This window comes from Pleurodeles waltl, chromosome 5, assembly GCF_031143425.1.
Source record: "Pleurodeles waltl isolate 20211129_DDA chromosome 5, aPleWal1.hap1.20221129, whole genome shotgun sequence".
NCBI classification, from domain to species: Eukaryota; Metazoa; Chordata; class Amphibia; order Caudata; family Salamandridae; genus Pleurodeles; species Pleurodeles waltl.
In genome coordinates, this window is record NC_090444.1 from 266,286,803 (window position 1) to 266,313,067 (window position 26,265).

A 26,265-nucleotide genomic window follows, 5' to 3' on the forward strand; every position below is an offset into this window, starting at 1 on the left:
GCTTCTCCTCCTCCTCCTCTTCCTTTTTTTTTTTTTTTTTTTCCTTCTTTTTTTTAATTTAAAGCCCTGAGCTCTTTCCACCCTTTGCACAGCCACCTGCCTGGCTTCGTAAGATCTGAGGAACCTATTAGGACTGTAGGGCTTAATCAGAGTATGAAAGTAGCCGGAGCTTTTGGTGTTCAGGATTTATGGCAGAAAGAGGGGGCTTTGCATGCCACTCTTTTATTAATCAGGAGCCAGTGCAGTTTTGTAAGCATGGTCCCAGAGAAGAGCATCCAGGGATATTCAGGAGCAGCTGGGCTCCTGCATTTTGTACTCTCTGGGACATCTTCAATATACCTTGGGTAGCACCCAGATAGAGTACGTTACAGTAGTCTAATCTGGAGGCCAGGAGTGCTTGGTTTACCGGTTTCCTGGCTGCTTCTGTAAGGAGATCAAAGATCGTGGTAGCATTTTCAGTATGCCAAAACATTCCCCTGCTAGTTTGACTATGTGGTTGTCAATCATAAGATTGCTGTGAAACCAGATTCCTAGGTTCTTTATTTTTGGTTTTGGAGTTGGCACTGAGCCTAAAACACCTGGCCGCCATGCTGTGGATGGCCAGATGGATGGCTGTTTCCCCACAATTAGTACATCAGTTTTCTCTGATTTCCGTCTAAGGCAGATCTGGTCCATCCATTCTGCCAGACATGTTCAAAAGCCAGTTGTGGAGAGCCCATTGTCCTGTGTCAGGGTGATAATAAGTTGAGTGTCATCGGCATTTGACACTATTTTTATGCCATGGCGTTCAGCCACGTCAGCTAAAGGACACATATACTAGTTAGAAAGTGTTGGGCTCAGTGTAGAGCCTTTTGGGACCCCTGTTGGAGGGTGAGGAACATGCCGTTGTACTACCTGATAAGTGTGGTTCTGAAGAAAACGGGTCATCCACTTTAAGACCAGGTTTGCGACCCCGTAGGACGACAACAGTTTAACTACGAGACCATGGGAAACTGTGTCGAAGGCCATGCTCAAATCCAGCATGATCAATGCTGCAGTTTTGCCTTCGTTTGCAATGAGTCTCAGTGATTCCGACGCAGGCAACAGTGCAGATTCAATACTATACTGGAGGCTGAACCCTGATTGAGTCTCATGTAGCAGGTCCTTAGTCTCAATATATTTTGTCAGCTGTTGGTTGACTTATTTTTCACCACCTTAAAAAAGAAAGGGAGCAGAGAGATAGGTCTAAAAATATTTTGTTTGTCTGCGCCCAGTTTGGGCTTTTTCAGCAGAGGAAGTAGTATTGCATGTTTACATTTCTGAGGGAGTTGACCTGTATTAAATGACTGGTTAAGTAGGTTGCATAGATTAGGTAAAATAGTCTCCAGTCCTCGCTCCAGGATCTCTGGAAGGGCTGGATCACGTGGGGAGCCTGTTTTGGCCAAAGAGTGGGGTTGAACATTTCTCTGGCTTCTAAGGGAAGAACTAATATATTTTAGAAACTTTATTGGAAAAAAAAATCAGCAATTTTATTATATTTCAACACCAAAGGCACTGTAGCCGGGGAGACACGTTCCATGGAAGACAAAGATTTCACTGTCTGAAACGGTTCACAGGATGAATTTTGTGCATGCTCAATCTTAAGAGCATAAAATTGACTACGTACCAGCCTGATCTGCTTGTAGTTGGACTTTGCTGTGTCTTTGTATTCTTTACACCATTGACGTTCTAGGCGCTTGCAGGTTATTTTTTTTTTTAATTAGCAGGCAGAACTCATCATTTAACCGCTTTGCTGATGGTTGGGTTCAAGTGGTTTTGCAGGTGGTCCGCAGCGCACTGCTAATCCAGTTCTTTACTTGTCAGTTTGCTGTATTGAGGTGCTGGACCACTTCCACCTTAGTTGGAACTGACTACCTACTGGTGTAAGGGATCAGGAAGGTAAAGTGACCTGGAAAAGAAGCAAAAAATGGTCTGACCAAGCCACAGGTCTCTGCAGAGCCGTACTCACCTGGGAGGAATTTGAAAATAAAGGGTCCGAAGTATGACCCTGCTTATGAGTAGGAGTGTGAATCAATTGATTGAATTGAAAGGCTTTAAGATTCTCCCTGAGTGAGGTGACCAAGTGGCAATTGGTGTTCTTGAAATGTAAGTTGAGGTCACCCAAAATTAAAAAGTTAGTATAACGAAGTGCATAGGTGGGTATGGCGTCAGACAGGGCGGTTAGAAATTGTGAAGCACAGCCGGGTGGGGGATAAATCAAGAGCCCTACTAGAGAACTGTTGCAGGGTATCCTCCCCAGACAGGCTCAATTTTGTAATGGATTAGAGAGTATGAAATGTTTGCTTTCCACAAGACAGGGGCTATCCTTCCCACTAAATGTGAAGGTTTTGTATGTTATCCCAAACCTGCTGTGCCTGGGAGAGCCAGGGGGGAGGTTTCTCGATTTGGTGTAAATTGAATCTCAACCTAAAAGTGTCTCTGCTAGATTCTGGTAGGGTCTCCTTTCAAGTTTGTTAAGGACAATTTGAGTCAATTTCAGTTTTATTTGATTTTTATAATAATGATTTTTCATTCTGCTTGTGTTTATTTTAGAGAACGATTTTGTTTCTTAAGCAATTCGACTGTATCCTTGGACAAAGTCGCAGCACCCCCCAAATAATTGTCTGAGATTTGAATGCTAAATTTACCTTTGTTCGGAGGAGCTGCAAATTAAGGGCTTTGATAATTGGGAGGTCCTCAGTGAAAAGAGGGGTGTTGTGTTGGGGTATTACCTAGAGGAGCATGATTTGGTAGATTTGGTCTCTAATCTTAGTGGAGATGACCGTGCCCTACCTTCTTATAGAGGTATCAGTCGTGGTGCCATTATTGATTATATTTTTGTCTCTAGGAATGTTCTCCCATGTTTTTCAGGGTGCACAGTGATCGGGGAAGGGGCGTCATAACACACTGACGGCAGTCAGACACTTTCCAGTCCGTAAGGTTAACCCCCAGGTTTTAATTAGGATTTCCCAACATTCACAAGATGGCACAAGATTAATCTGGTTCCTTAAAGAACCCAAGGTCACTCTTAATACCATAGTGGCTAAATTCCTTCTGCTGTTCTTGGGTTGCCTAGCGGAAGAGAGTGGGGAAGTACTCCACCCTCAGTCTAGCTCCCTGTGCATAAGTATTAGGAATCATTTAATGAAGCCTATTAAACCGGTTTCAAAATACCCACACCGGTTTGATGGAACCTGTTTTGGGGGATAACTGCCAATTATGAAGATCCCTCGGACCAACCCCTGGGGATGTCAAAGTAGTTGAAGAGGCAAGGAGAAGTTATAGGCAAACCATCTGGGACAGCAAAAAGTTCTTAGCAAAGAGTGGCAACAACTTGAACTAGAAGCAACTGGCTAGTGACCAAAGTATTTTGGAGCACAGTTAACTACGTTCAACAGAGAGATGCCTCACCTAATCCTTTATTATCCTGTTGTATAGCTGGCCCGGCCTGGGTAACCCATTTTAACACTATGTATCCAGTAGGGGGACAACAAGATATTATCAAATTTATTACGTGCTAGACTGTGTAACTCCACCCCTTTGCAACTCTCCATACGTGAGATTGTGTATGCAATAAATCAAAGTCTGCGTAGGAAGGCTCCACATTGATCACATTAAAAGTAACAAAGCTCTCTGGGTCCCCTTGCTCACCAATTTATGTAAAAACTCTTAGCTCTAAAATTCCTTGGTCTTGGGTGCCGTTGATTTATCGTCCCCATGTTTAAGAAAGGGGATCGGAATGTGTGAAATTGCTATCGCCCCGTATTTCTCACAGCACAGTAAAAATCTTCAGCAGAGTACTTTTTAAATGCTTAAGAAATTGGTCTAGCCAGAGCAATATTTTATCCCCAATCAGTATGGCTTCCGACATGGGCTCGGTACCGTTGAGCAATGCCTAAACTAATCCTGGGTAAATACGCAATAGCTGGACAAGGCCCACTGTCTACTAAGTTTCATGGACATGTTCACAGCTTTTGACTCTGTCAACAGGACTAATCTCTGGTTGATGCTGTTGGATATTGACGTGGAGGTCACCACTGCACATTTTGCATGAAAGTTTATCAGCTAAGGTGAGATAAAGCCCGCCAGGGAAACCTCAGACACTTTCCATTTAGTTGTGGGGTTCCAGCAGGGGTGCGTTCTGGGACGCCCTCTGTTCGTCTTATGGGTTAACTTGTTATGTTCCCATATAGGAGTTGTCGCAGCCAACGTACCCAACATTGAAAATCGCTTAGTCCCAGCATTATTGTACACCAATGATGCCTTGGCCTCCTTATCAGTTGAGGAAAGTTCTATGAGTAGTGTGAACAATTGTAATTATTTTGTGATTACTTTTTTACTCTGGTGGCTCCAGGCAGCCCCAGCTTAATGTTTCATGTATGAAGCTAAGTAGGGCAGCCGGGGCCATCCTATATCTGACACACAACTCTTCAGGGCTCCATTGCACCTTTTGCAAAAATTTATAATCACCAGTGTATCTCTGCGGCCGTGTACAATGCTGGGATCGGCGGCCACCAAAATCCAGCGGTTCTATAGATAGAAAAAAAACATATCTGTAGGTGACTTCATAACCTCCAGCCCTCGAGTTCATGTCTTATTTTACATTCCGAATTACATTTGCAGTATATTTCCGTTATATTCAGAGTGACCCCACTACTTTAGTTGGTTAGCATATAGACTAATACCAAGGCCATTTTTAATAGGGAAGTATTACTAGACTGTTTAGAACTCAACAGATGTTTTTCTTTTCCCTAGCTGAATTATATGGGCAGGTCATTTAACGATCTAGGTTTTCCCAAACGTTTTTTAAGCACTGCTCCCTTCAGACAAATTAAAATCAGACAAATTGCTAGCGAAGAACAGCTTCAGGGAGTTCAGTCTAAATCAGCGTCTGGACCGGGAGCATACTAAAATGATTGTGAAGGTTTATTTTATCACATTGGCATCTCCAGACCGTGTTGTGTATCTCCTTGGAGCTAACAAAAATGGAAAAAACGCTCCTTTTTCACTTTAGAAAGGGCACAGTGTGGAGATTGTTTTTATGGGGATTCCCATCAATGAAAATCCAGTTTGCCTGCCTGGCCTTGTGATGGGACGACTTCTCGGTCATTGCAGCATTCCCTTCTTTTTTGGAAATCTTATAAATATTTTTATCAAATTTCTTAAACCTTTGCTAAAGGACTTCTGCATTATGAAATGTAGAGAAGCTTTACTGTATTTACAACTCGTGAATGTGTTCTTAGTGTACGTTCCTTTCTCAAATCTTCAGTAAACTGTAGGAATTCAAAGGAGGGTTGATAAATCTAGGAAGAAAGCAGGGTCCAATATTTTGCTGAGTCGTGCCCGTAACCTTTGGTTAGAAGATACTGGCATTTTATAGATGCTGTACTTTTGAAGATGGTTGTTAATGGCTTGATTTGGATTTTAATTATTTATGATCTTATAACTGTTTGTATGAATCTGTATATGTTGTAAACCGAATAAAGATTTTTTTTTTTTTTTACTTTGACAAGATATAAAGACATCTTTATTGCTCATTCACTTTGAGTAAACAGAACACCTGTTTTTTGTCAGCTTGCCAGACTGGACCAGTAGGTCCTAAAAATAGCTTGCCCTAATAAAATCAGACTCGCGAGTAGACTTCTTGAGTCCTGTCCTGTTCTACACATTTTGCCTCAAAGGTAAAGCTGCAGACTCTTAAGAAGCCGAATTATCAAGCAATATGAATGGAAAATCACTGTTTACAGTCTGTTTTCAGTTTAGATCTGGACACCCCACTGGCCATTTTGTGATTGGAACTAGGATTGTTTTCTGTGTAATATAATTTCCCCATTGCCAGTATTATACCTGGTTTGATTGCAAAGGAATTACTAGTCATGTATCTATCTGAAATGTCTGATGGGAATTAGGTGCTCCGACAGATGAACTTCAATACCAAGGTTTAAGTATATAACAAGGACATTGAAACTGATCTAGCTTAATGCGTTCTGGGAGAAGCCCTCCAGCATTAACTTAGACATGTCCAAGAGAACTAAAGAAGAATATTGGCTGTACTGGATTAAGTAAATGTATAATAATGCAAAGAAAGGTAGTCTGGTGCCTAAAAATGCCTTGAGTACAACCCATGTTGGCTTTAAGCCGTACCTGAACAAGATATTTCCTGAAGTGCAATGTGCACCTTATATCAAGGTCAGGCTCTGTGTTCTGCCTACTAAATCTTAAACAGGGAAATGGGGGGGAAATTGAACCCAACAGTGAGTACTGTGATTGTGACACTGGGAATATTGAGTTGATTATACATTTTATGTTTTCCTGGCCTTTAACACTGAACGCCTGCAGGACATGGCTCTGCCATGTATTGAACTTGTATGAAGTCAGTAGTCACAAGGATGCTTCATTCTTATGCCTTAGCACCACCAAATAAGACATCTACCATGCAGTGTCCTCTTACATCTGGAATGCATGAATTTCTACAGGTAAACTTAAGAGGTGTTCTTAAACACATTTATTTAGAAAAGATGAGCAACAGTTCTGCTTTTAATGATAATTTTAAGATCAATAAGTCGTATAGAATGCAAGTGTGAATGACAATATCCTTTATAATTTAGTCTGGATATATTCCTTGTTTATTTGTAATGAATTATATATTGTTATTCTTGGAGCCCCTTTTCCATTTTTTTTAAGTCTATGTAATGATTTTAAGAGTGTCCTTTCTACACATTGTTATGGCATATGCTGATATCTCAAATTTAACACATGTTTATTGCTAAGTTCTACTTTCATATAAAGTCTGGCATACGTTCTTTCAGTGTATTTTGCTGTTGCTGCAGTCAGAATTTCCTATATGACTTAAAATAGAAAAAAACATCAATTTCCCTCTTCGTCCTGCATGGAACTGCTTAAGATTAGACAGCTAAGGACTGGCTAAACCATTTTCCCCCAAGTTTGCCAGACCAGACCCATTAATAAATCGGGTACAATTGTATTGAACAGCTTTTTTCAGCTTCACAAAATTCAGGCATGCGGTGCAGTAGCAGGGGAAATGTTTTTTCTCATTGGACCTAGAAGATAACATCATCTTTACATTTTCTTGCTTACCTACATTTGTCTGCTTAGTCTGCATTAAAATGTAATCCTGGGATTTAAAAAAAAAAATAATAATCTGATTTCTGTTAATGAAAGGCTCGAAACAACAATTTCGAATTTTCTAACTGTTGGGAAGGAAATATTCCATTCTGTTAAGTAGTCAGAGGTGAGATTATGCATTTGCCTTTCTCCTTTATTAACTCTGTAACGTTTAACATTCAAATTAAATAGTGCAAAGTACCCTGGATTAACAACTAAAATCACAATTCAATGATCAATCAATTACAGACATGGCACAGGTTATGAGATCATACTTCTGTTTTTTCACACTCTGGTAGTTTGATTTACTAGTCTAAGAGACTGATCCATTATTCAAAGAAATCCAACAGTTTTTATAGACTGAGAAAGGAAGATGTCCATTAGAGTTTTATGAAAAGAATAAAGTATTTCTCACATGCAGTGTCTGTAAATCAATTTATCATTGGATTAATAAATGTGATTAGCGCCTGTAATCTAGAGTACTTGAGACTTTCTTCACTTTTAGTTCTAATATAACTGAGGGCCGTACCTGTAAGAATGAGTGTTGCATACCACCAACATTTCAATACACTGATGTAGCTTGCCATTTTAGGGCTCTGGGTGGTCCCCCTTTATCACTCAGATAACTACTGTTATACCTTGAACAAAATCAAACTTAAACTCCCATTGATCTGTGTAACAGAAAAACATCAGCAGCAACAAATCAAATGTTGTAATCTATGTACATAATCCTTAAAAAGAAGCAGCACATCTCTTTTCTTTATGTGGAGCAGCCACTCTAATCCTTAATCTTGTTTCTAGTCCAGCACTGCAAAAAACAAAGCATTGCATTTAACATGTTTAATATAAATAGAGGTGGTAGACAAAAAAATGTGCTTTGCAGCTCAATGTTCAGAAAGACTCTGTCCTTATCAAGTGTATACTTAGACCTTAAAGCTTCTTTAATCCTGTGCATCGGAAGGGCGGCAAGCCAGGATCTTGCTGGGTGGGATAAACCTTGCCTCGAGTTCCATAATAGAACAGGAACTTCTTCACAATAGCCAGGAAAAGTTATATGCTGTCACAATGGTAGATGATTATTATTCAAATTTAAAGCTTGATAACTGCCAAGGATGTAACTCAGTAACCGGTTTAAGGTAAAACGTCTTGAAGGTGAAAACGGGAGGACCAATCCCAGGGGTGTGGAATTTATTAAAATATCTACTTGTCCACTGGACAGGTTGCTTCTCAAATCTACTTGTCCTGTAAAAAGATCTACTTGTCCCTTTGGTGCCATGTAGTGTGGCGCCAAATTATGGCGGCAATCTCATTATGCAAGAGCTCTGATAATAGCCTCTCTGATTATGCCAGGGCTACTACCATAGTAGGGCTTGAATACTTGCAGTTTCAATCCCTACTGTAGCAATTTCCTTATTTTTCCACCTTTCTGCAGATCTGCATACTGGGGCTGGAGGAAGCAGTAAGCAATAGTTCCAGGGCTGGAATGCCTTTGAGTCTGCAAACCTACTAACCTGCATGTTTTAAAGATCTTCACCAGCTTCTCTCTAATATTTTCCCATAATAAGAAAGGTTGGACATTTACTCCTGCCAATGGCAGAATTAGAACTTCTTCCAGGGTTGGGAAGAAAGTGGCTGGAGGGAAAATGAACTTGCAAATGCTCAATAGATTTTCACATGAGCAAATCTACACATGCGTATTTACCCATGCTAAAATACAGTTCACAAATATTTTATAGGGGTACGACATATACCATGGGTGCACTTTTGTGACTTTCTTTAAGAATTTGGGGCCACATGTAGGTAGGTTCAGATTTGCGACCTGCAAATTGCGAGTCGCAAATCCGAATGTAGGATGGTGTCCCTGACACAATCTGTGATTCGCAAGGGCTTCGCAAATGCACACCTCATGAATAATCATGAGGTGGGTCGCAATTTGCGACCCCCTTGCGAATGGCGGCCTCACAGGGATGGTGGCCTGCTGGAGACAGCAGACCACCATATCTGTGACTGCTTTTCAATAAAGTAGTTTTTTTTTTTTTTTTGTAATGTACCCCGTTTTCCTTAAAGGAAAACGAGATGCATTACAAAAACGAAAAATGAAATGTTTTTGTTTCATTTTTCAGAGCAGGCAGTGGTCCTGCGGACCACTGCCTGCTCTGAATTTTTTTTTACAGTGACATTCACAATGGGGAAGGGGTCCCAGGGGGACCCCTTCCCTTTTGTGAAAGTGGTAGCACCCATTTGAAATGGGTGCAAACTGCAATTGGTTTGCGCCCGCGTTCGCAAAACAATCCTACATTGCACTGCGAGTCGCAATTAGGAAGGGAACACCCCTTCCTAATTGCGAATCGCAAAACTGGGTTTGTGCATCGCAATGTGCTTTTTGCACGTCGCAAACAGGGAAAGTCGCTGTTTGCGACATGCAAAAAGCTACCTACATGTGGGTCTTGGTCCCTAATTAGGTCTGGTGTTAAAGACATTTTGTTTTTATTAAACTTCTATTTCTCTCTTCGGCTGGCTTTACTGTGAGTGATCGCATTCTTCTCTTCCACAAGGAGCATATTGGCACACAAAGTAGTTTTGTTCAGTGTCAGGAACTACAGTGGCAATCAGTGACGTAACGAAACTGGAGGGTGCCCCTTTGCAAAGAACATGGAGGAGCCCCCTCTCCAGACTCACTCAGGGCAGGTGCTGTGCTGAAGGGGTCCCCTGGAGGGAGGCTGCGGGGCCTTTGTTATGCCACTGGTGGCAACGTGTGCTTTTAGAGTTCAAAAACGTTTTTGGTTTTTTTTGCCAGTGTTTGTTACAATGTTGAGGGCCTGGTAGCTCCCACAACAATAAAGTGTTACAAAAGCCATGTCAAAACAAGACACGCATTGATGAAACTAAAAGACTTATAAAGATATGTCAGATCAGTTGGCTTTGTCAGTGTTTGTTTATTTTCATGCTTCCCATAATCGTGTTGAAAATGGTTACACTGATTTTCCATTAGAAATATTTTTGGGAAATACTAGCATGCATCAAAACATTTTACTAAATGACACCTCATTTGCATCTAATTAGAGAGCATTCTGGGAGCATTATACTTAGCCTCATAGCCTAAACTTTTCAAACATGTGTATACGCGTTTTTTTTATTTGTACTTGAACCAACGTCTTTAGTGAAGTGTGACCTTAAAACATTTATTTACAGCACTCACCCTAATAATGAAGGTTTTCAAATAATGAACCATAAATACAAGTTCGAACAGCATTATCTTTTGGAAATACATTACCTCAACTGTATAGAGTTCCACTCTCTGTAAACAGGCAGCCAAAGGGTTTGTGCTGCAGAGGGTTGGGCCTACTTGTCCCAAGGACAAAGTAAACATAAAAACTTGTTGCCCTTGACCCCAAACAAGATGTCCCGGGCGTCATCCATCGCTCTCGTGTCTTCTTAATGCCCACTTAGCACAAAGGCTTTAAGTGCAAAGGGAGCCTATGCTGATTGAGCACCAGAAGTGGACATTTCCACCTCTACCTTCTGTGTCATCCAACATACTTATCTTACAGTGATGTGGGACAACACTGGCCCGAAATGCTTCTTGATGTAGCTCAGCAACCGTTGGACAAGGGGGGCTGAGAATACCTCAGTCGTCTCCTAGGCCTTAATGTATCCCAGTTATAAACACCCTGAGGTTGTCCAAGATGGCTGAATAAAAAATATATATATGTTGGTCTGGGATAAAAATCCTGCCTGAAAGGTCCAGCGTTCAGACATCTGAAACTTTGTGACAAGACCTCAAGCCAATTTACTTTTCTGTTTAATTGATCTCCTTTTGGGAGAGGAGATTATTGTCCTGCCAGCGTGTAAAAAATATTCAACACTAAATAAACTTCCACAATTCAGAATCATTTTGGGGGTAGAGGAGTGCAGCAGGAACGACAAATTAATGTTTCTTACTAATTTACCTATCATTGGGTGTCCTCCACAGGCATATCATTCACTGGCAATTGCCCTGATGAAATCTCTGACCTTCAGAGAGGGTAATCAATATAAGAATACAGGACAAGTAGATTTATGAAGCCTGTCTCATGAACAAGTAGATATTTTTTATCAAATTCCACACCTTTGTGGTCAATCATATCCACTTGGTTTTGAAATTTATAGTGGGCAAGAGCCTTATGGCAAACAGGATGCCCAGTTGTGTGGTGGTTTAGAGGCCTGTGGTATGGGTGTAACTGTTGTTGAGATGCTTCGCTCTGCCAGGTGTATTTACCTAGCCTCCACTTTGGCTGCCAGAGTGGCATTGGCTGAAGTGAGAGAGGACCACATATCTTAGATGCGCTTGAGGCTTTGACTTTTTCTGCCACGTGACCCCAAGGCATAAGATACCAACCCAACATTTCTACTCCACCAACAGGGAAACACCTTCACCCATGTGTTGTGTTGATCACATCCCTTTGCTCAACAGCATGCCACTTTTGTCCTGGCAATTGGGCAGTGAGACAGTTGAACCCTGAGGGTCTGGTGCAGCCAGCACGGGCTTAACCTGCCATTTAACACATCAGAGAGCGGCACTGATGAGCTTGGGCCTCGTCTTCCCTGTAGAGGTGAGCAGCCACCGGAGGTTTGAAACAGTGACGTTGCTGGCTCCATCATGAAGCGAGGTAGCTTGTGCCTCAGGGACAGATCACCCCTTGTACTGTTGCCTCCTGTCTTCGGTGCATTTGGACTTGTGGATGGGGGACCCATCTGACTGAAAGTGACCCTGGGAGGCCTGTGGTGCTCTCCTACTGAGAGTGACTTGTGGGTCCCCAAGCCATGAGCTGAAAGGAAGCTGTGTAGAAGCCACAGTGAGTACCGGAGTTCCAGTCAGAGCTGTGACAATTGGAGCTGTAAGCAGTGCTTTTTGGCAAAATAGCCATGACTGTGTAACCAAGTGGTTGGTGCATTATTTACCTTGTGGATAACAGGGGAGAACTACTGTATTATTAGTCTACCCAATAGCTTGAGAGGAAAATGGGGGGGAAAAAGAAAGCTAGGCGACAAACCAGCGGGAGGACCCATAGTTGAAAAATCCACCTTTTGTCTATAAAACAACTGCAATTTTGGTGAAATAGACAACCTATTTGAAGAAGTCAAACAAATAATCAATGATGTCCTCACTTGTTCAAAACCTCAAACAAAAAACTAAAGATCGCAATTTGAAAGGAAGCTATTTGAAAAACTCGGGTGCCAGAATTAAATCACTTAATCCATCACTTAATCCATAACTCCCGAGAAAGTACTAGTACTGATGCAGATTGCAAGGATTGTAAAGCAGCCTAAGTCCCAGGAATCACATTCCAGTTGTATACCACAATAACCCCTAATAGTCTGCTCTAACTGCTGTGCATAGTATATCTGAAAAGAAACCTGATACCCCATGTGAAATTTCAAATCATTCCCGCCCCACCACCACAGGGGATGTCAAAGAGCTATGGGATACCATCAGTGTCAAAATCTGAGATCAAAGAATTAAATTCCACAGTTCAGACATTACACCAAATAATACACAAATCCAATATTGCCCCCAAGGAAAATAACGGGAGAGTAGCCTAACAACACCCCTCCTCCCCACAAATTGATAGGGAACTTGTGGAATGGAGGAAGAGTGTGAAGCTAGAAAATAACACACAAACAGTACATAAGAGTGCAAAGATTACCATCCTGATGTTCATAAAGCTGCACACCCTTCATCGCTACAAGCCAACAATTAGGGCCAGATGTATCAAAGATTTTTACCCATTCTATGTCTATGGGAAAATGTGTTCATACATATGGCCCTTAGTGCTTTAAGTTAATGTTGAAATCAGTAACACTGTCCAATGGGCTTCTGGCGCTAGACGCCCGAACTTGTCCACCACCAGCTTCAAATATGCAGGTCAAGCCAACCCCTCTGACCACTTCAAAGCAAAAGGAAGATAATGATGAATCCCCGCTGACGTCTGTAGACTAAAGACCACATCAATCCATCAGAGTACGACCAACAGTGACAGTATAGATGTTCTGGCCACTGAAGTCACTTTAGCAAGTAGTGATTATCCAACTATAGCCTAGGAAATTCCTTTTGATGAGGTGATTGTAAATAGTATGTATCAAGATTCCCACAGAGAAGCTGCTCATGCGCCAGATAAAATAATTCTTACCTTGTGGAGTATAGCAAGGCTGAAATCTAAAATCCATGACCTCAAATGGGGTTTGTTTATAGACCTGCACATATTATTCCGCTTCTAGAAACCTGGTCATTGGAACCTCTGTATAAGCCAGGGTTAAAAAAAGTCTACATGCCAGCCGAGGCTACTAGATCAGGAAGACAGTCTGCTGCGCTAATGATGTGGGTGAACTTTACCATAAATTGTCACACTAAACAACTAAAAATAAACTCCCTAGACACTTTAGGGTTCAAATTTTCTACTGACACGAATAAGAGGTTAGTGATTATAAACATTTATAATAAAAGCGTCTCCAAATCATTTGATTTACTAAAATTAAAACCTTTGTTGGATTACCTAGAACTCATTTATGTTGGCCTGGAGTATTTGATAATTGTTTTGAATCTTCCACTTTTTGAGGGATCTAGTTAGACAAAGATGATTCTCGGGAGTATACCTAGGATTGCTCCCCCCCCCACCCCCCCAACCCCCAGATCCCCAAGGAACCACCTCACAAGATTGGCCCCACAAATAATTAATGTATTACTAGCTCATGGCCTCTATGCACCACTTCTGACTTGCTTAGAAAACCTACCTTCACCAGAGGAAGTATTGCATAAGTAACATTAATTTACTTTTTTACTTAATCTCCAGTTATAAGCTAAACTAATAGACATGGAGGTAATAAATATATGATGCATCACTATCCCTTAGTATTACAACTAGAAGGGAATGTATTTAAATCCAAGATGAAGTTAAATGAAAAGGGAGGCAGTGATTCGCTAGTTACTAATAGGGAAACATTAAATGGATAACATAATTATGAATGATGCAACAGGCTGCCTCACAGACCTAGCAAAAACGTGTTTTTGTTTTTTTGTTTTTAATGGAAAATGTAGGTCCAGTAAGGACTAATAAACTAGGAGGGTGTCCATGGCTTAATGTTGAATCTAAATCAGCCAAATCTGTCCTTCTTGTATCCATCAAAGCATGGAAGCAACCTGATTTACTCCTTGCTAGGGTAGCTTGTAAGGAGACTCTTAAAAGATCAGAACTAGCACAGGAAGCTTCTCTCTGGGATGACTTCCTCGTGGCATCACAAGCTAGAAACCAGGCTGTTTTCAGGCACTTTATATGCACCAGTGGCCGCACCCAAACAGTGCAATTGGAGACTAACATCTCGCCCTTGGATTGGACTATTTATTTCTGATCCCTTTATAGTGCCTATGAAGCCGAAGAAGAAGTTATTCCATTGCTTTCTATTGATGAAAATATTACAATGTCTCTGGTACCTGTGAGAACACCACCAGTTTCACCAGATAAAGAGCACTCTTCAGTTTTGGTTATATCTGTCAGACACACTTAGAGGTATGAGAGTGCAGAAACTGGGAACCACTCCTGGATTGGACAAGATCCCTGGTTATTTGTTTCTATCCAAAACCGTTGTTTGGGCCCCTGTGATAATATTTGCAATGCTATTGTGACTGGAGCCCTCGTCCCCTTATCGTGAAAAGGGGCAGAGATAATTCCAGTTTACAAGAAGGGTTCCACCACCTATCGCCCAATAAGCTTAATCAGTAATATACAAAAATATTCTGTAAACAGGTATTGTTCAAATTGATTTTCTGGGTAGAGGATAGCAACATTTTAATGTAATTCAAGGCTGGTTTTCGACAGAAGACCAGTACAATTGACCAGGCCCACAGTTTCTTGATAAGATGGAAAGTTGTAAAAGTAAAAAAAGAAAGCGTTTATGTAACTTTCGTAGAGCTAAGGCTGACTTTGGCACAATCCCCAGGGATAAACTTTGGGACATTTTAAAGGGAATGGAGCTTCCACTACCAAATGTAATTGTATATCTTCACAATAGCAGTTTTGCACAAATACGCTGGGGCCCAAACCTAGAAGTCACTGAGCCCATACCTGTAGAAAAGAGATGAGACGAGGATGTGTTCTCCCTTTAATCTATTCCTTTATTAACGGCTGTGTTGAATTTTTATTGGACTGTGACAATGACCCTCCTATTTTCAATTGCTTTAAAACCCTTGTGTTTTTTGTTTGCTGACGACAACCTTTTGGTGTCAAAAAGCCCGAAGGGCATCCCGATTTTGTTGCAAAGGTTTATTTTATTTTGTTAAATTCACGAAACCAAAGGAAGATAAAATGTATGACAATTAACCCCCATAAATATTTTAGTGCGCTTCCCTTTCTTTAGGAAGCGTAAGTCTAGACAGGGTAAGCAAATTTGACTAGGAGTTTGCTCGTCAAATTTGAATACTTGGTTATCCTAAGTATCCACTGGTACATTGCTGATGAAACCCAGGTTAACCGCCATTTCTAGATTTGCTGATAAAACATTGTTTCGCCCCGTTTTTCCCAATAATTGATATCTACAGGGCACAGGTAGTAGTAACTTGGGCTGCCTATGAATGCGAAATGTGGGGCAGCAGTAATGTTGACTCACTGGAGGTGGCTGAATAAAAATAAAAGGAAGCCCATCCTTTACTAGCTCCAGCTTTGGTCATCAGAAGAGTTGGAAAGCTATAGGATTTGTCTCAGGGATCTACTAAATTGTTCAGGTGCTACTAGATTACCATGCTTAAACTATTTAAAATGTCTGACCGATCTAGGGTTTAGCAACCTGTGGGATAACACTGGAGCCACTACCCGTCTTCATGCAAGCTAGTCAAGCACTGCTTTGGGGCATCTAAATTGGGAAAATGCACCAATCTGCAAGGCAAGAACATTGACATCCCAATTCTTGGAAACCAAATCTGCCCCGCCCCTCCACCCCCCACCAAAAAAAATTGAAGAGTCTTTTGAATATAGTAATCCCCGATTTTCATCTGTCTCTTTTCTAGATAAGGGCCACTGCCCATATCTAGCTTTATTGGCACCTGGAGAGAGAACCACTACATAATAAAAAAATAAAAAAACAAGTCTGCAGTTTGACCATTAAAAAAGAGGAGCACAGTCTATTCTTTTGCCCAGCATACATGAACCAAATGAAATTCTGGATACTCTCCTCATCCCCCTACAGAATTGCTCTAAGGATATGGAAATACAATAAAGGAGTGTATATATTCTTTTGTTTTACAAAGAACCTTGAATCAGTCTGGTATATAAGGAAAGGGATAAACGCACAGGCCCAACAGACAAGCTGAATCAACTTAGAGATTGACAGCAGGATGGTGACCAGAATTGATTGGTTGTTTAGTTGCATTCTTTAAAATTAGCATCATAGTGGATGTTAAATTTAGGGATATATTGTCTTGTAATAATGCATTTTTACCAATGATAAAGTCTCTACTAAAGCCCATTTAAGATTCCAATTTTTAACAGTTCATAGAATTTTACCCTACTCATTTTTTGTAGTCACTTTTTTATTGTAAAATTGTTTTCTAAGATATGTTGTCTCTTTACGGGTAAACTTTTCACTTGTATAGCGCACTACTCGCCTGTTAGGGTCTTAAGGCGCTGTACGCATACCGCTGTGGAACCCCTCCTGGCTTTTCCCTGTGAGGCGCCCACTCCTGGGCAACCCCCAGAGTGAAGCCAGGCATCCAAGCGCTGTCAGGGCCGTTGTGGAGATTAAGCAAGCTATTGCCCAGAGTTACATAGTGGGACCCATTAATTAGATTAGACACGAGGCGAGAATTATCTGGTCCAAGGGAATTGAGTCCAAGACCCGCGAGGCAGGAATTGAACCCTGGTCCCAGGCCAGATCGCTGCATCAGGGTCTGCCGCTCTAACCACTGTGCCACACTTCTCCAGGTATTGTACATGTAAATTTTTAATTGCTTATCTGTGGATTGTATACGAAATGACAAATTGTGACAACATTCTGTTTTTATATAACTATCCTTCGGGTTCCTCATGACCCTTTTATATTTCAGTTAAAACTTGGATTTACAGTGTTTAAATAAAAGCATGTTTACTAGATGAAAGTGAAGTTCTAAAAGAGGAAAGATGCTCTTTTTCAGTCTGAAACTTGAAATCTTGTTTTGTTTAAATGCCACCTCTGAGATACAGTTGAGGGGGAGAAGTCCTCAGCATAACAATGGAATGTTGGGCAATGCGCATTCAATCACACACGTTCCTGGGAGTGTACAGTCACTCTCTAGATACGATAGCTTTCTCAACTGCAAGGTGGGATCACAGGATACTGTCTCCCAGATCATTAAATGTCAACCCAAAATATCGTGTGCCCTCATTAATTGAAGCGTACACTTTCTTACTAGCCTCCAAAGTGGCGCCATATATGGGTTTCTTTTGTTTTGTAACCTTCACAGTTCCTATTGGAGTTATGATTCATTATTGGATCGCCTCTAAACCAGAATGGGCTCAATTATATTCCAGGGAGCACTTTAGATACTTTCACAGGTAGTGGGCAGGGCTCGAAAAATCATAAAAATGTTACTAGACCTGCAGGTCGAGTGACTTAAAAAAAAATCTACTCGATCTAACTGTAATGTACTCGACCCGTAAACGGATCTCAAATTGTGTGATCCTAGGCAAATAGCTTACAGAGTTGCCTTTTTCTTAATTCTCACGTATGATTGCATCCTAAAATATGTGAGCGCAGCATTTCTGCAGTACAAAAAAACCCACTTTTGTTTAAGTAGACTAAGGTTTGCTGCATACATCACAAGGGTCTAGCCCACATACCCTAGGACTTCTTTTAGTTTACTAACAACATTGCCATCAGGGCAGGAGTGTTTCTCAGTTTATTTAAACACTCAGTTTTAATAAATACATTACTAAACCATGATGTGGTAACACATTGTCATCTACACACAGTTACTTTCCAAGAAATGTCCAAAAGCCTCTCAACCAACTTGCAGCTTTACTGGTCAAACTGTATAGTGTATTAACAGTCTTTGAAAATTGAGTTTCAGAAAGTATGTCCTTTGCACATCAACATGTAAAGTATTCTGATTTGTTTTCCTCCTATTAAAATTTTTAAAAAGGGCTTTCATGATTACTGAAATATAGTTTGAAATGTTTGCACAGTTTACATAGTCATTTAAATGTAGTGTGTTAGGAAAAACCTGACACCCTATGTCCTTTTATTTTACATTCTAAACAACAGGTCACACAGTTCACCTTACAAAGTCCTGGAACTCTGCAGTCAGAAAGAAGATTAATTATAAGAAAAACTGACTTTTGACCTTTATCTGTGAGCAATTGTGACATGAGAATAAGATGTAAATGCATATTTTATTGCCCCTCCACTTTTCAGCTGAACAGAACACCTGTTCAGTGTCAACTTGCCAGAAGGGAGGACCAGAAAGTATTTAAAAGTAGCTCAACCTATTCAAATAAGACTCGCCCATGTGAGTGGTAGAGTGGATTTTTTGAGCCCTGGTGTGGATCTAGGTATTCGAAGTAACACCTAGAGTGCACTCCATTTTTTGTTTAATGTTGGTTGCCTCTGATATGTTTTAAAAACTAGTTGACTTGGATGTCTCAAAGGGGATGTAATGTCCTCACACCCTATTATGCATCAGCATGTTTCAACTCGCTTCAGATCGGCACTCAGAGTCTGGAGATTTTGTCAGGACTCCTAGTCTCTGTTTTCAACTGTGGTCAGTGCAGTTGTCTCTGCTGTGAAGGTAGATGTTGGTGTTTCCCTGCTGTGGATTTGTTTGTGATCAGAGCTGTTCTGTTCCTTCTTGGCAGCTGTTGCTGCTGTTACTGTGCTTGTCATGGCAGGTGTGGTCCCCTGTTGCTTCTGAGATCCCTTCTAAGTTTACAGCTGTTGATTCTCTTTTGGCAGATGTTGCTGCTGCAGTCCCTGATTAGCTTATACCTGTTGTTGCTGTGGACCCTGATGTCATCATTGCTGTTTTCTCTGTTGTGATGGCAGTCTGTTTACTACTGTTATTCTTGTTGACGTTAGAGGAAGATTTAGTCACTGCTGTGGTCTCTGCTGTGCTTCTGTTTGTTCTTACTGCTGTTGTTGAAATGGTTTTGTCTATGATTACAGCTGCTGCACTTACAGGTGAGGTCCCTGTTGTTGCCTCTGCCTTGTTAGCAGCTGTTGCAGCAGTTGTCCCTGTCTTGGTTGGCAGCTAGGGTTGCTGCTGACAATCCCTGCTGTTATGACTGATGTGTAGTAAAAGGTGATCTGTGTTGTGGTTACTGCTTAGTTACTATTTCTGTGCTTTCTGTTGTCCTACCTTGATTGAAGCGGTACATGCTACTGTTGCTATACTGCCAACTGTAGGTCCGCCTGACATGAAGTCTGCTGTGCTTGGTGCTGTAATGACAACTTGTACTGCTGCTGTGGAACCAGCTGCTGTGTGAAGACATCACTAGTTGCTGCTTCCGTGATGCTGGAAGTTCTGTACTGCAGACATTGAGATGAACTACTTTTTAAGCCTCCCTCACCAGTGCCAAAAAAAAAAAAAAAGCAATGCAAATTAAATAGCTGCTCAAATCGACACACTTTATTTCTGTTATGTGAGTTCTCTCTGATAACTAAAGCGGACTCTAGCCAGACCTAAATGGTAGCAGCTTAACATAATTTATGAAAACAATAACTGCAAAGTGAGTGGAGTTTAGAAATCATGTAAAAGTAGAAGCCTGAAAAGTGAACACAATTTAATAAGGATGTACACCAGATTTTTCTTGTGAGGTACATTTATTGATTGAATAAAAATAAGGTAATGCAGGGGAAAGTTGGGGTAGAAGCATGCCCCATATGCCTTGGAGTACCGCTTTTTAGACCATTGAGGCAAATGATAGAAATTTATAACCAGCATACATACATACATACTTTTTATTTTAAACGTGATTCTTTATCCGATCAAATATTGGAAAGATACCATAACTTTACACACAACTCAGCTGCATTTGTAAACTGTCCAATCGTTAATCCTTTTTATGCAAATGTGTAGTCCTTACATCGGCTCAGTGGTATTGGAAATGACTGTTTTTGGTTTTCTCAAGCAGCAATAATCTTTGTTTTTTTTTCCTAATTGATTTAAAAAAATAAAATAAAAAAAAGTAATATTTAATTATAAAATGCTTTTAGGATGACTATAGTTCATTGCTTTGATTGCTTTCAACACTCCCACTTCTTTCTGGTCTCAAATACTTGGCAGAGGAGTCCAGTAGTGCATGATCAGATGGTTCAGGAGTTGTGTTTTTTAATATGCTTTATGAAAACCTTTACTGGCAGGCTGCCATGCATGCACTAAGATGCTCATCAGCTATCTCTAAAGCATGAGAAAAAACATTTCTAGATGGCCTTTGTGCATGCTTGCTCACTCTGTGGCCATCTGGAAAAATAACAATGGCAAAACAGACTGGCACTGGGTACTAAAGGTGAGACACATTGGCTTTGCCAATACATGTTAAACTTTTGTTTTAAAAAGCTATCTATAATGCGTAATGTTTGTGGTGCTAACATTTGTTTTCACTTTCTGTTTTGAACTTTCATGCTAAACCAGAGTTCTAATTGTCCTTGTTTGTTTCAGATTTAATTTTGAACATGGGGGCATTTCTGGACAAACCAAAAACTGAGAAACACAATGCTCATGGTTCAGGAAATGGTTTGCACTATGGCCTCAGCAGTATGCAAGGGTGGAGAGTGGAAATGGAGGATGCTCACACTGCTGTTGTTGGTATTCCACATGGCCTGAAAGACTGGTCATTTTTTGCAGTATATGATGGTCATGCAGGTTCTCGAGTGGCAAATTATTGCTCAACGCACTTATTAGACCACATCACCGACAATGAAGATTTTAGGGCAGCGCAAAAGCCTGGATCTTCTCTTGAACCTTCTGTTGAGAGTGTCAAGAGTGGTATTAGAACTGGCTTCCTAAAAATTGATGAGTACATGCGCAATTTTGCAGACCTCAGAAATGGCATGGACAGAAGTGGCTCCACAGCAGTTGCTGTTATGATTTCTCCGGATCATATCTACTTCATCAATTGTGGGGATTCAAGGGCTGTTCTTTATAGGAATGGACAAGTCTGCTTTTCTACCCAGGATCATAAACCCTGCAATCCCAGGGAGAAGGAGAGAATCCAGAATGCTGGGGGCAGTGTAATGATACAGCGTGTTAATGGCTCTTTAGCAGTTTCTCGAGCTTTGGGAGACTATGATTACAAGTGTGTTGATGGCAAGGGTCCCACCGAACAGCTTGTCTCTCCAGAACCTGAGGTTTATGAAATATTAAGGGCAGAAGAAGATGAATTCATAATATTGGCTTGTGATGGAATATGGGATGTAATGAGCAACGAGGAGCTATGTGAATTTGTCAAGTCTAGACTTGAAGTAAGTGATGACCTGGAGAAAGTGTGCAACTGGGTAGTGGATACCTGTTTACATAAGGTAAGACACTATAAATATTAATTGTTTGTATGAATTGATGACCTTATCTCAATGCGTCCTTGTTAATGTGTATTATTGCTGTTAAAGGTGTACTGTTGAGAATACTTTAATTTTATATATTTCTGTTTCCAGTTCAACTACCAATCACCCCCCTCTTGCTCACAAGCAACTCCCAACAACAACAAAAAACACTTAGGTTGCCAAATGTATACATACTAATGCCTCACAAGAGAACTCTGATCGAAAGCTTGAGCATGGTCATAACTAAGACTTCTAGTTTAACACATCTATGGATACAGGCAGAAAACTGAGTGTTTCTTTTTAAAAATAGATTAAAAACTGATTTATTTTTTTCATTTCCTAGGTGATAGTCATCTCTGCTAGGATAATAGCTCACAGGTTAAAAGTTCAAAAAAGAAGAAGGTTTGCTAATGGAACTTAGAGTTCAGATGTGTGCATTTATATGTACTACAACTCATGTTTTCCCTGAGTGTACCGGTGTATCATATGGGTGCTTACATCAATAACAAGTATTTGCAATGCAATAGGTCTTGCATTTGTGAGAGTCAGACCTATTGGCGTTTAAATGGCAAAGTCTTTTACCTATGTGTTTTGGTTTGGAGTGTAGTGGATGTATGCCTGGTGCCCCAGCACCCCTCCCAGGCCTGTTGCTGCAGGAGAGAGGACACAACAAGGCCGCCATCTTGGGACTGTTTTTGCTTCATTCCTACATACTGGCTGTGAGACCCTAGAGATGCAACCCTTTCTTGTGTGTTTACCTAAACATTTATAGCACCAACCAAGCCACAAAGAGGCACCTTTTGGCATTTAACCCAGAGAATGAGGGGGGTGAAAAGAAAAGGGGGCAGACATATATTTGTGTGTACATTTGAAAGGAATTCTTCATCTACATTAGCAATACCAGCCTAACTTGTAAAAACGTTGACACATTTCACAATCTTCTTGCTTAGAACTAACCTAAGTGCTTAGTTGGTGACCCTCCGGAGGTTATCAAGAACATGTGCTATCACCTAATGTTAAGCTCTGCTGAAGTCTGTTGATTAATGCACTCTCTGCAGAGGTCTTGACAGAACGAGAATGTCCAATCCGGTCATAAATATTTCACCTCTTCATCTCTGCAAAGTCGATGCCAATTAATTATAGTGATTTTGTTAAGAATGGCACCTCCTTTGCAGCACTAGGAAATGGCAGAACCTGTTTTACCATGAACTCTAACGAAAAAAACAAGTTATTTTCAGACTGCCCTAACACGCACCAGACAAAGAACCCATGGGGAGAGGTTGGTGGTGTAAGGGCCAGAACTACCAACCTTGGAGCTGGGGAAAACGGTTTGAGTGTCTACACCGGCTCAACGTCCTATGATTCTGGGGAAATGTAAATGTCTAAATTGAAAATCAAACAATTGACACTAGCAGTAATACCTGAACATACATCTGGATATTATTCCTTTGCCTGGATCATCTACCTTGCCTCTGACGAGGACAGCAACTGCACTGTCTCTCACAAGCCTGTATTCACTCCACAGTATAAGAGTGTACCATAGAACAAGTGCCCTGTGAGGAGTCTGTTGTACCCTTTATAAAACAGCTAAAGCAAACTGATACATTTCATAGTATTCTCACAGAGTGGTGAAGGTTACACTTTGCAGAATTGTTGTGACATACCTAGTTTGTTAAAGCTGTGTGGCAGTATGACACCTGGTTTTGCAGTGAATTCTAAGTTGGAAAGAGGAGCAATATAAACAGATCTCCCCCCCAACACCTACCCCCAGCCCCCCTGAGGTAGTATTTGTGTTTACCCAAGATACACTTGACATCTCTGGATCTTATGTTTTTTTTTTATTTTTTTTATTTTTTTAAATAGTGTTTTTGCTCCTGTATTTTCTGTGTAGCTGAAACTCCACGGTGCCAAAACAGTTGTCTGGTGTGAATGCTGCTGTTCTTTCAGGGTGCTCCGTTGGTATAACACAGTTTTCCTTCTAATTAGGCCTCAAACCTCTTGTAAAACTAGTTGTTCCCACAGGGAAAGAGACCTCAAAGGTGAAGGTCTTCTCCCTGCAGTATAATAAAAAACACTCCAGTGACGAATTAGAGATGGTGTGCAGCTTAAAATAATTGTGAGAAGGCCATGATTGAAGAACTGAATTATTAGGATTTGAAGTTTTATTCTCTTCAGGCTTGTAATTCATGCACAATTGTAAGACATTCAATGTTGGCAGAAACTTTCCATTATAGGAGTTTGGGTACAAATCAGTAGAGGTAGTTTTATTCAGCATATGGATTCTCCTACTACAGAGTGGAAGAATAGCCGTATCACATTACAGCTATTGAAATCTCTCTCCATAAGTGATATACATTTCCATGGTTATTTTGAGGAGAATCTGCATCGTGCCTCAAATTTGTATGTAAAATAATTTCATGCTGGTGGTAGTGACTTTTTTCAATTTCGTAAAACTGACCTTCATATTTGGCACTAGTTTGTCTTGGAGTGGAAGTTGTGCATAGGGATTTCATAAATTATTTGCACTTATTTTAGGGCTTCAGAGGTTCTTTCAGTATAAATGAAAATATACTGATAAATATTGTGGGCACAAACTGACTGGTGGTATTGGAGCACTGTACTCATAAAACTGAAATACGTAATATCTATAGGGTCTTAAGTATGATTTGTATTTATAGTTTTTAGCAAAGATTCTCTAGCAGATTGTGTTTTAGTGCTGTGTGAAAGGACAGCAATGAATGTACAAGTTTAAAGTATTAGAGCAAAACGTAATATTCAGATATTTGGTACTATTACAGGCCTACCTGCCTTTTCGATGTTCAGAAGTATACTTGTTTGCTCATTGTCTTGTGAGGATTATTATGAGTTTGAGTAGGTGAGATAATTGGTTGAGAATTAAAACTTTGGATACAATGTAGGACTTTGCCTGATATTCTTGCTTCCAAGGGTAGCTAGCTGGGTACTTTAGGTCTGTAAAGACACACTTCCCTAATGATACTTTGGTGCTTTTATGAAGCCGTGTTACAGCATGACTTGCCTCTTTTTGATGGCAAAGCAACATTTTTGGAGTGCCTAAGAGTCCTGATAAGATGAATTACTTTTTCTGTCTGAGGAGTCGCAGCTGGCATACTATAGTCTTCAATGTTTTGCTAATATATTCTTGCAAGTTCGATATCGGTGGTGAGGTAGAGGGATTTAGCTGTGAGACAGGAGTATGTGTGATTACCTGAAATTAGGATTGATCAAGACACAACTGGGTGTCTTTTCTCAAAGTGTTCAAGAACAGATTCGTACAGAATGTAGCGATCTTTTTTTTTTTTTTCCTACATATGTGAACAAGCCCCCTGATCTGCACACTGTTTAATAGTTATTCTCTTTCATTATGAGATCAATGTCTCAAGCAGTTTCACAAACTGAAAGGAATGAAGGAAAGTTGACCCCATAAGTTTTGTGGTGAATCAGCAGAAAGCCCTGCAATCTCTGTGGTATTGGACTCTCGTTCAAGGAGCCGGAAATCAGTTCACAGCCAGCCAATTGTAAGGTGCTTTAAGGTCTTAACTGTGATCTGATTGTCTGCTTTTCAAATGCTGCTAAGGCCAAATATAAGTAAGAGGCAGGTGTCCTAAATATTGGAAAATATGCTCCACACCATCCAAAATGTGCAAGGTAGCAGTTTCTGTGTTTGATTTTTATCAAGCAGCTGCAGTGGCGCCTCTATAGAGGTTGGAGTTTGAAGATGTGCTACTTCAGTTGTCTGCAGCCTTCTCTAGGAAGTAGTGTAAAATCATAAAACCTATTTCATGAAAACATTTCACACCAGTGTCAGACAAAAATGAGTTATATCATTGAACTTTATATGCTTGACCAGCGGTGGTGATGCTCTAAATTCAACATTGCATAATGCCAAGATACCTCAACAGTTGTTGCAGTCTAAAATTACTCTAGCATGAGACCTTATCTTAAAGCTTGCCAGCGAGACGTTCCTTCATGGTAAATGAGATACAAGTACAGCATCATATTTAACTGCCAAGTCTAAAATACGTAATCATGACTGTTAGAAATGGGGTCCCTAGATAGCAGTTGGTTTGTACCCTGTCCAAGTATGGACCTTCAGTCTAGTCAGGATAAGGGAGATACCCAGCTCAGATATCCCTTGTTCACCCCCTTGGCATGAGCAGACAGGCTTATCTCAGAAGGAATGTGTAAAGCATTTGAACATAACACTAAGTAATACAGTGAAAACACTACAAAAGGACACCACCACAGTTTTAGAAAAATAGCCAATATTTATCTGTGTAAAACAAGACCAAAATGAGAAAAATCCAACATAAAGTAATAAAGATATTAATTTTGCAAGAATTAACCTAAAAATACAGTTCCTTGAAGTAGATAGCTCCATCTGGGGCTATCACGGCGTTGTAAATAACAAATCCAACAGTTCAGGCAGGCTGTGATGTCGCAGGCCTACTACAGTGTCGGGAAGACCCGCAAACACTACCTTGGAAATGTAGGGCGTTGTGATCCTCACAATAAGATCTGGAGTGTTGAGTCTCAGGTGTCTGTTTTGGAGGTTGGTGCAGT

General features: G+C 40.6%; 1 protein-coding gene across 2 annotated transcripts in view; it reads left to right on the plus strand.

Moving 5' to 3' along the window:
* PPM1B (protein phosphatase, Mg2+/Mn2+ dependent 1B) overlaps positions 1-26,265 on the plus strand; it is a 143,118-nt gene that overhangs the window by 6,523 nt on the left and 110,330 nt on the right. For both annotated transcript variants that reach the window (XM_069234001.1, XM_069234000.1), the window contains exon 2: positions 20,804-21,663. In XM_069234001.1, coding sequence (XP_069090102.1) covers positions 20,818-21,663 — 846 coding nt within the window. In that variant the 5' untranslated portion in view covers positions 20,804-20,817. The remainder of the gene's footprint in view (positions 1-20,803; positions 21,664-26,265) is intronic.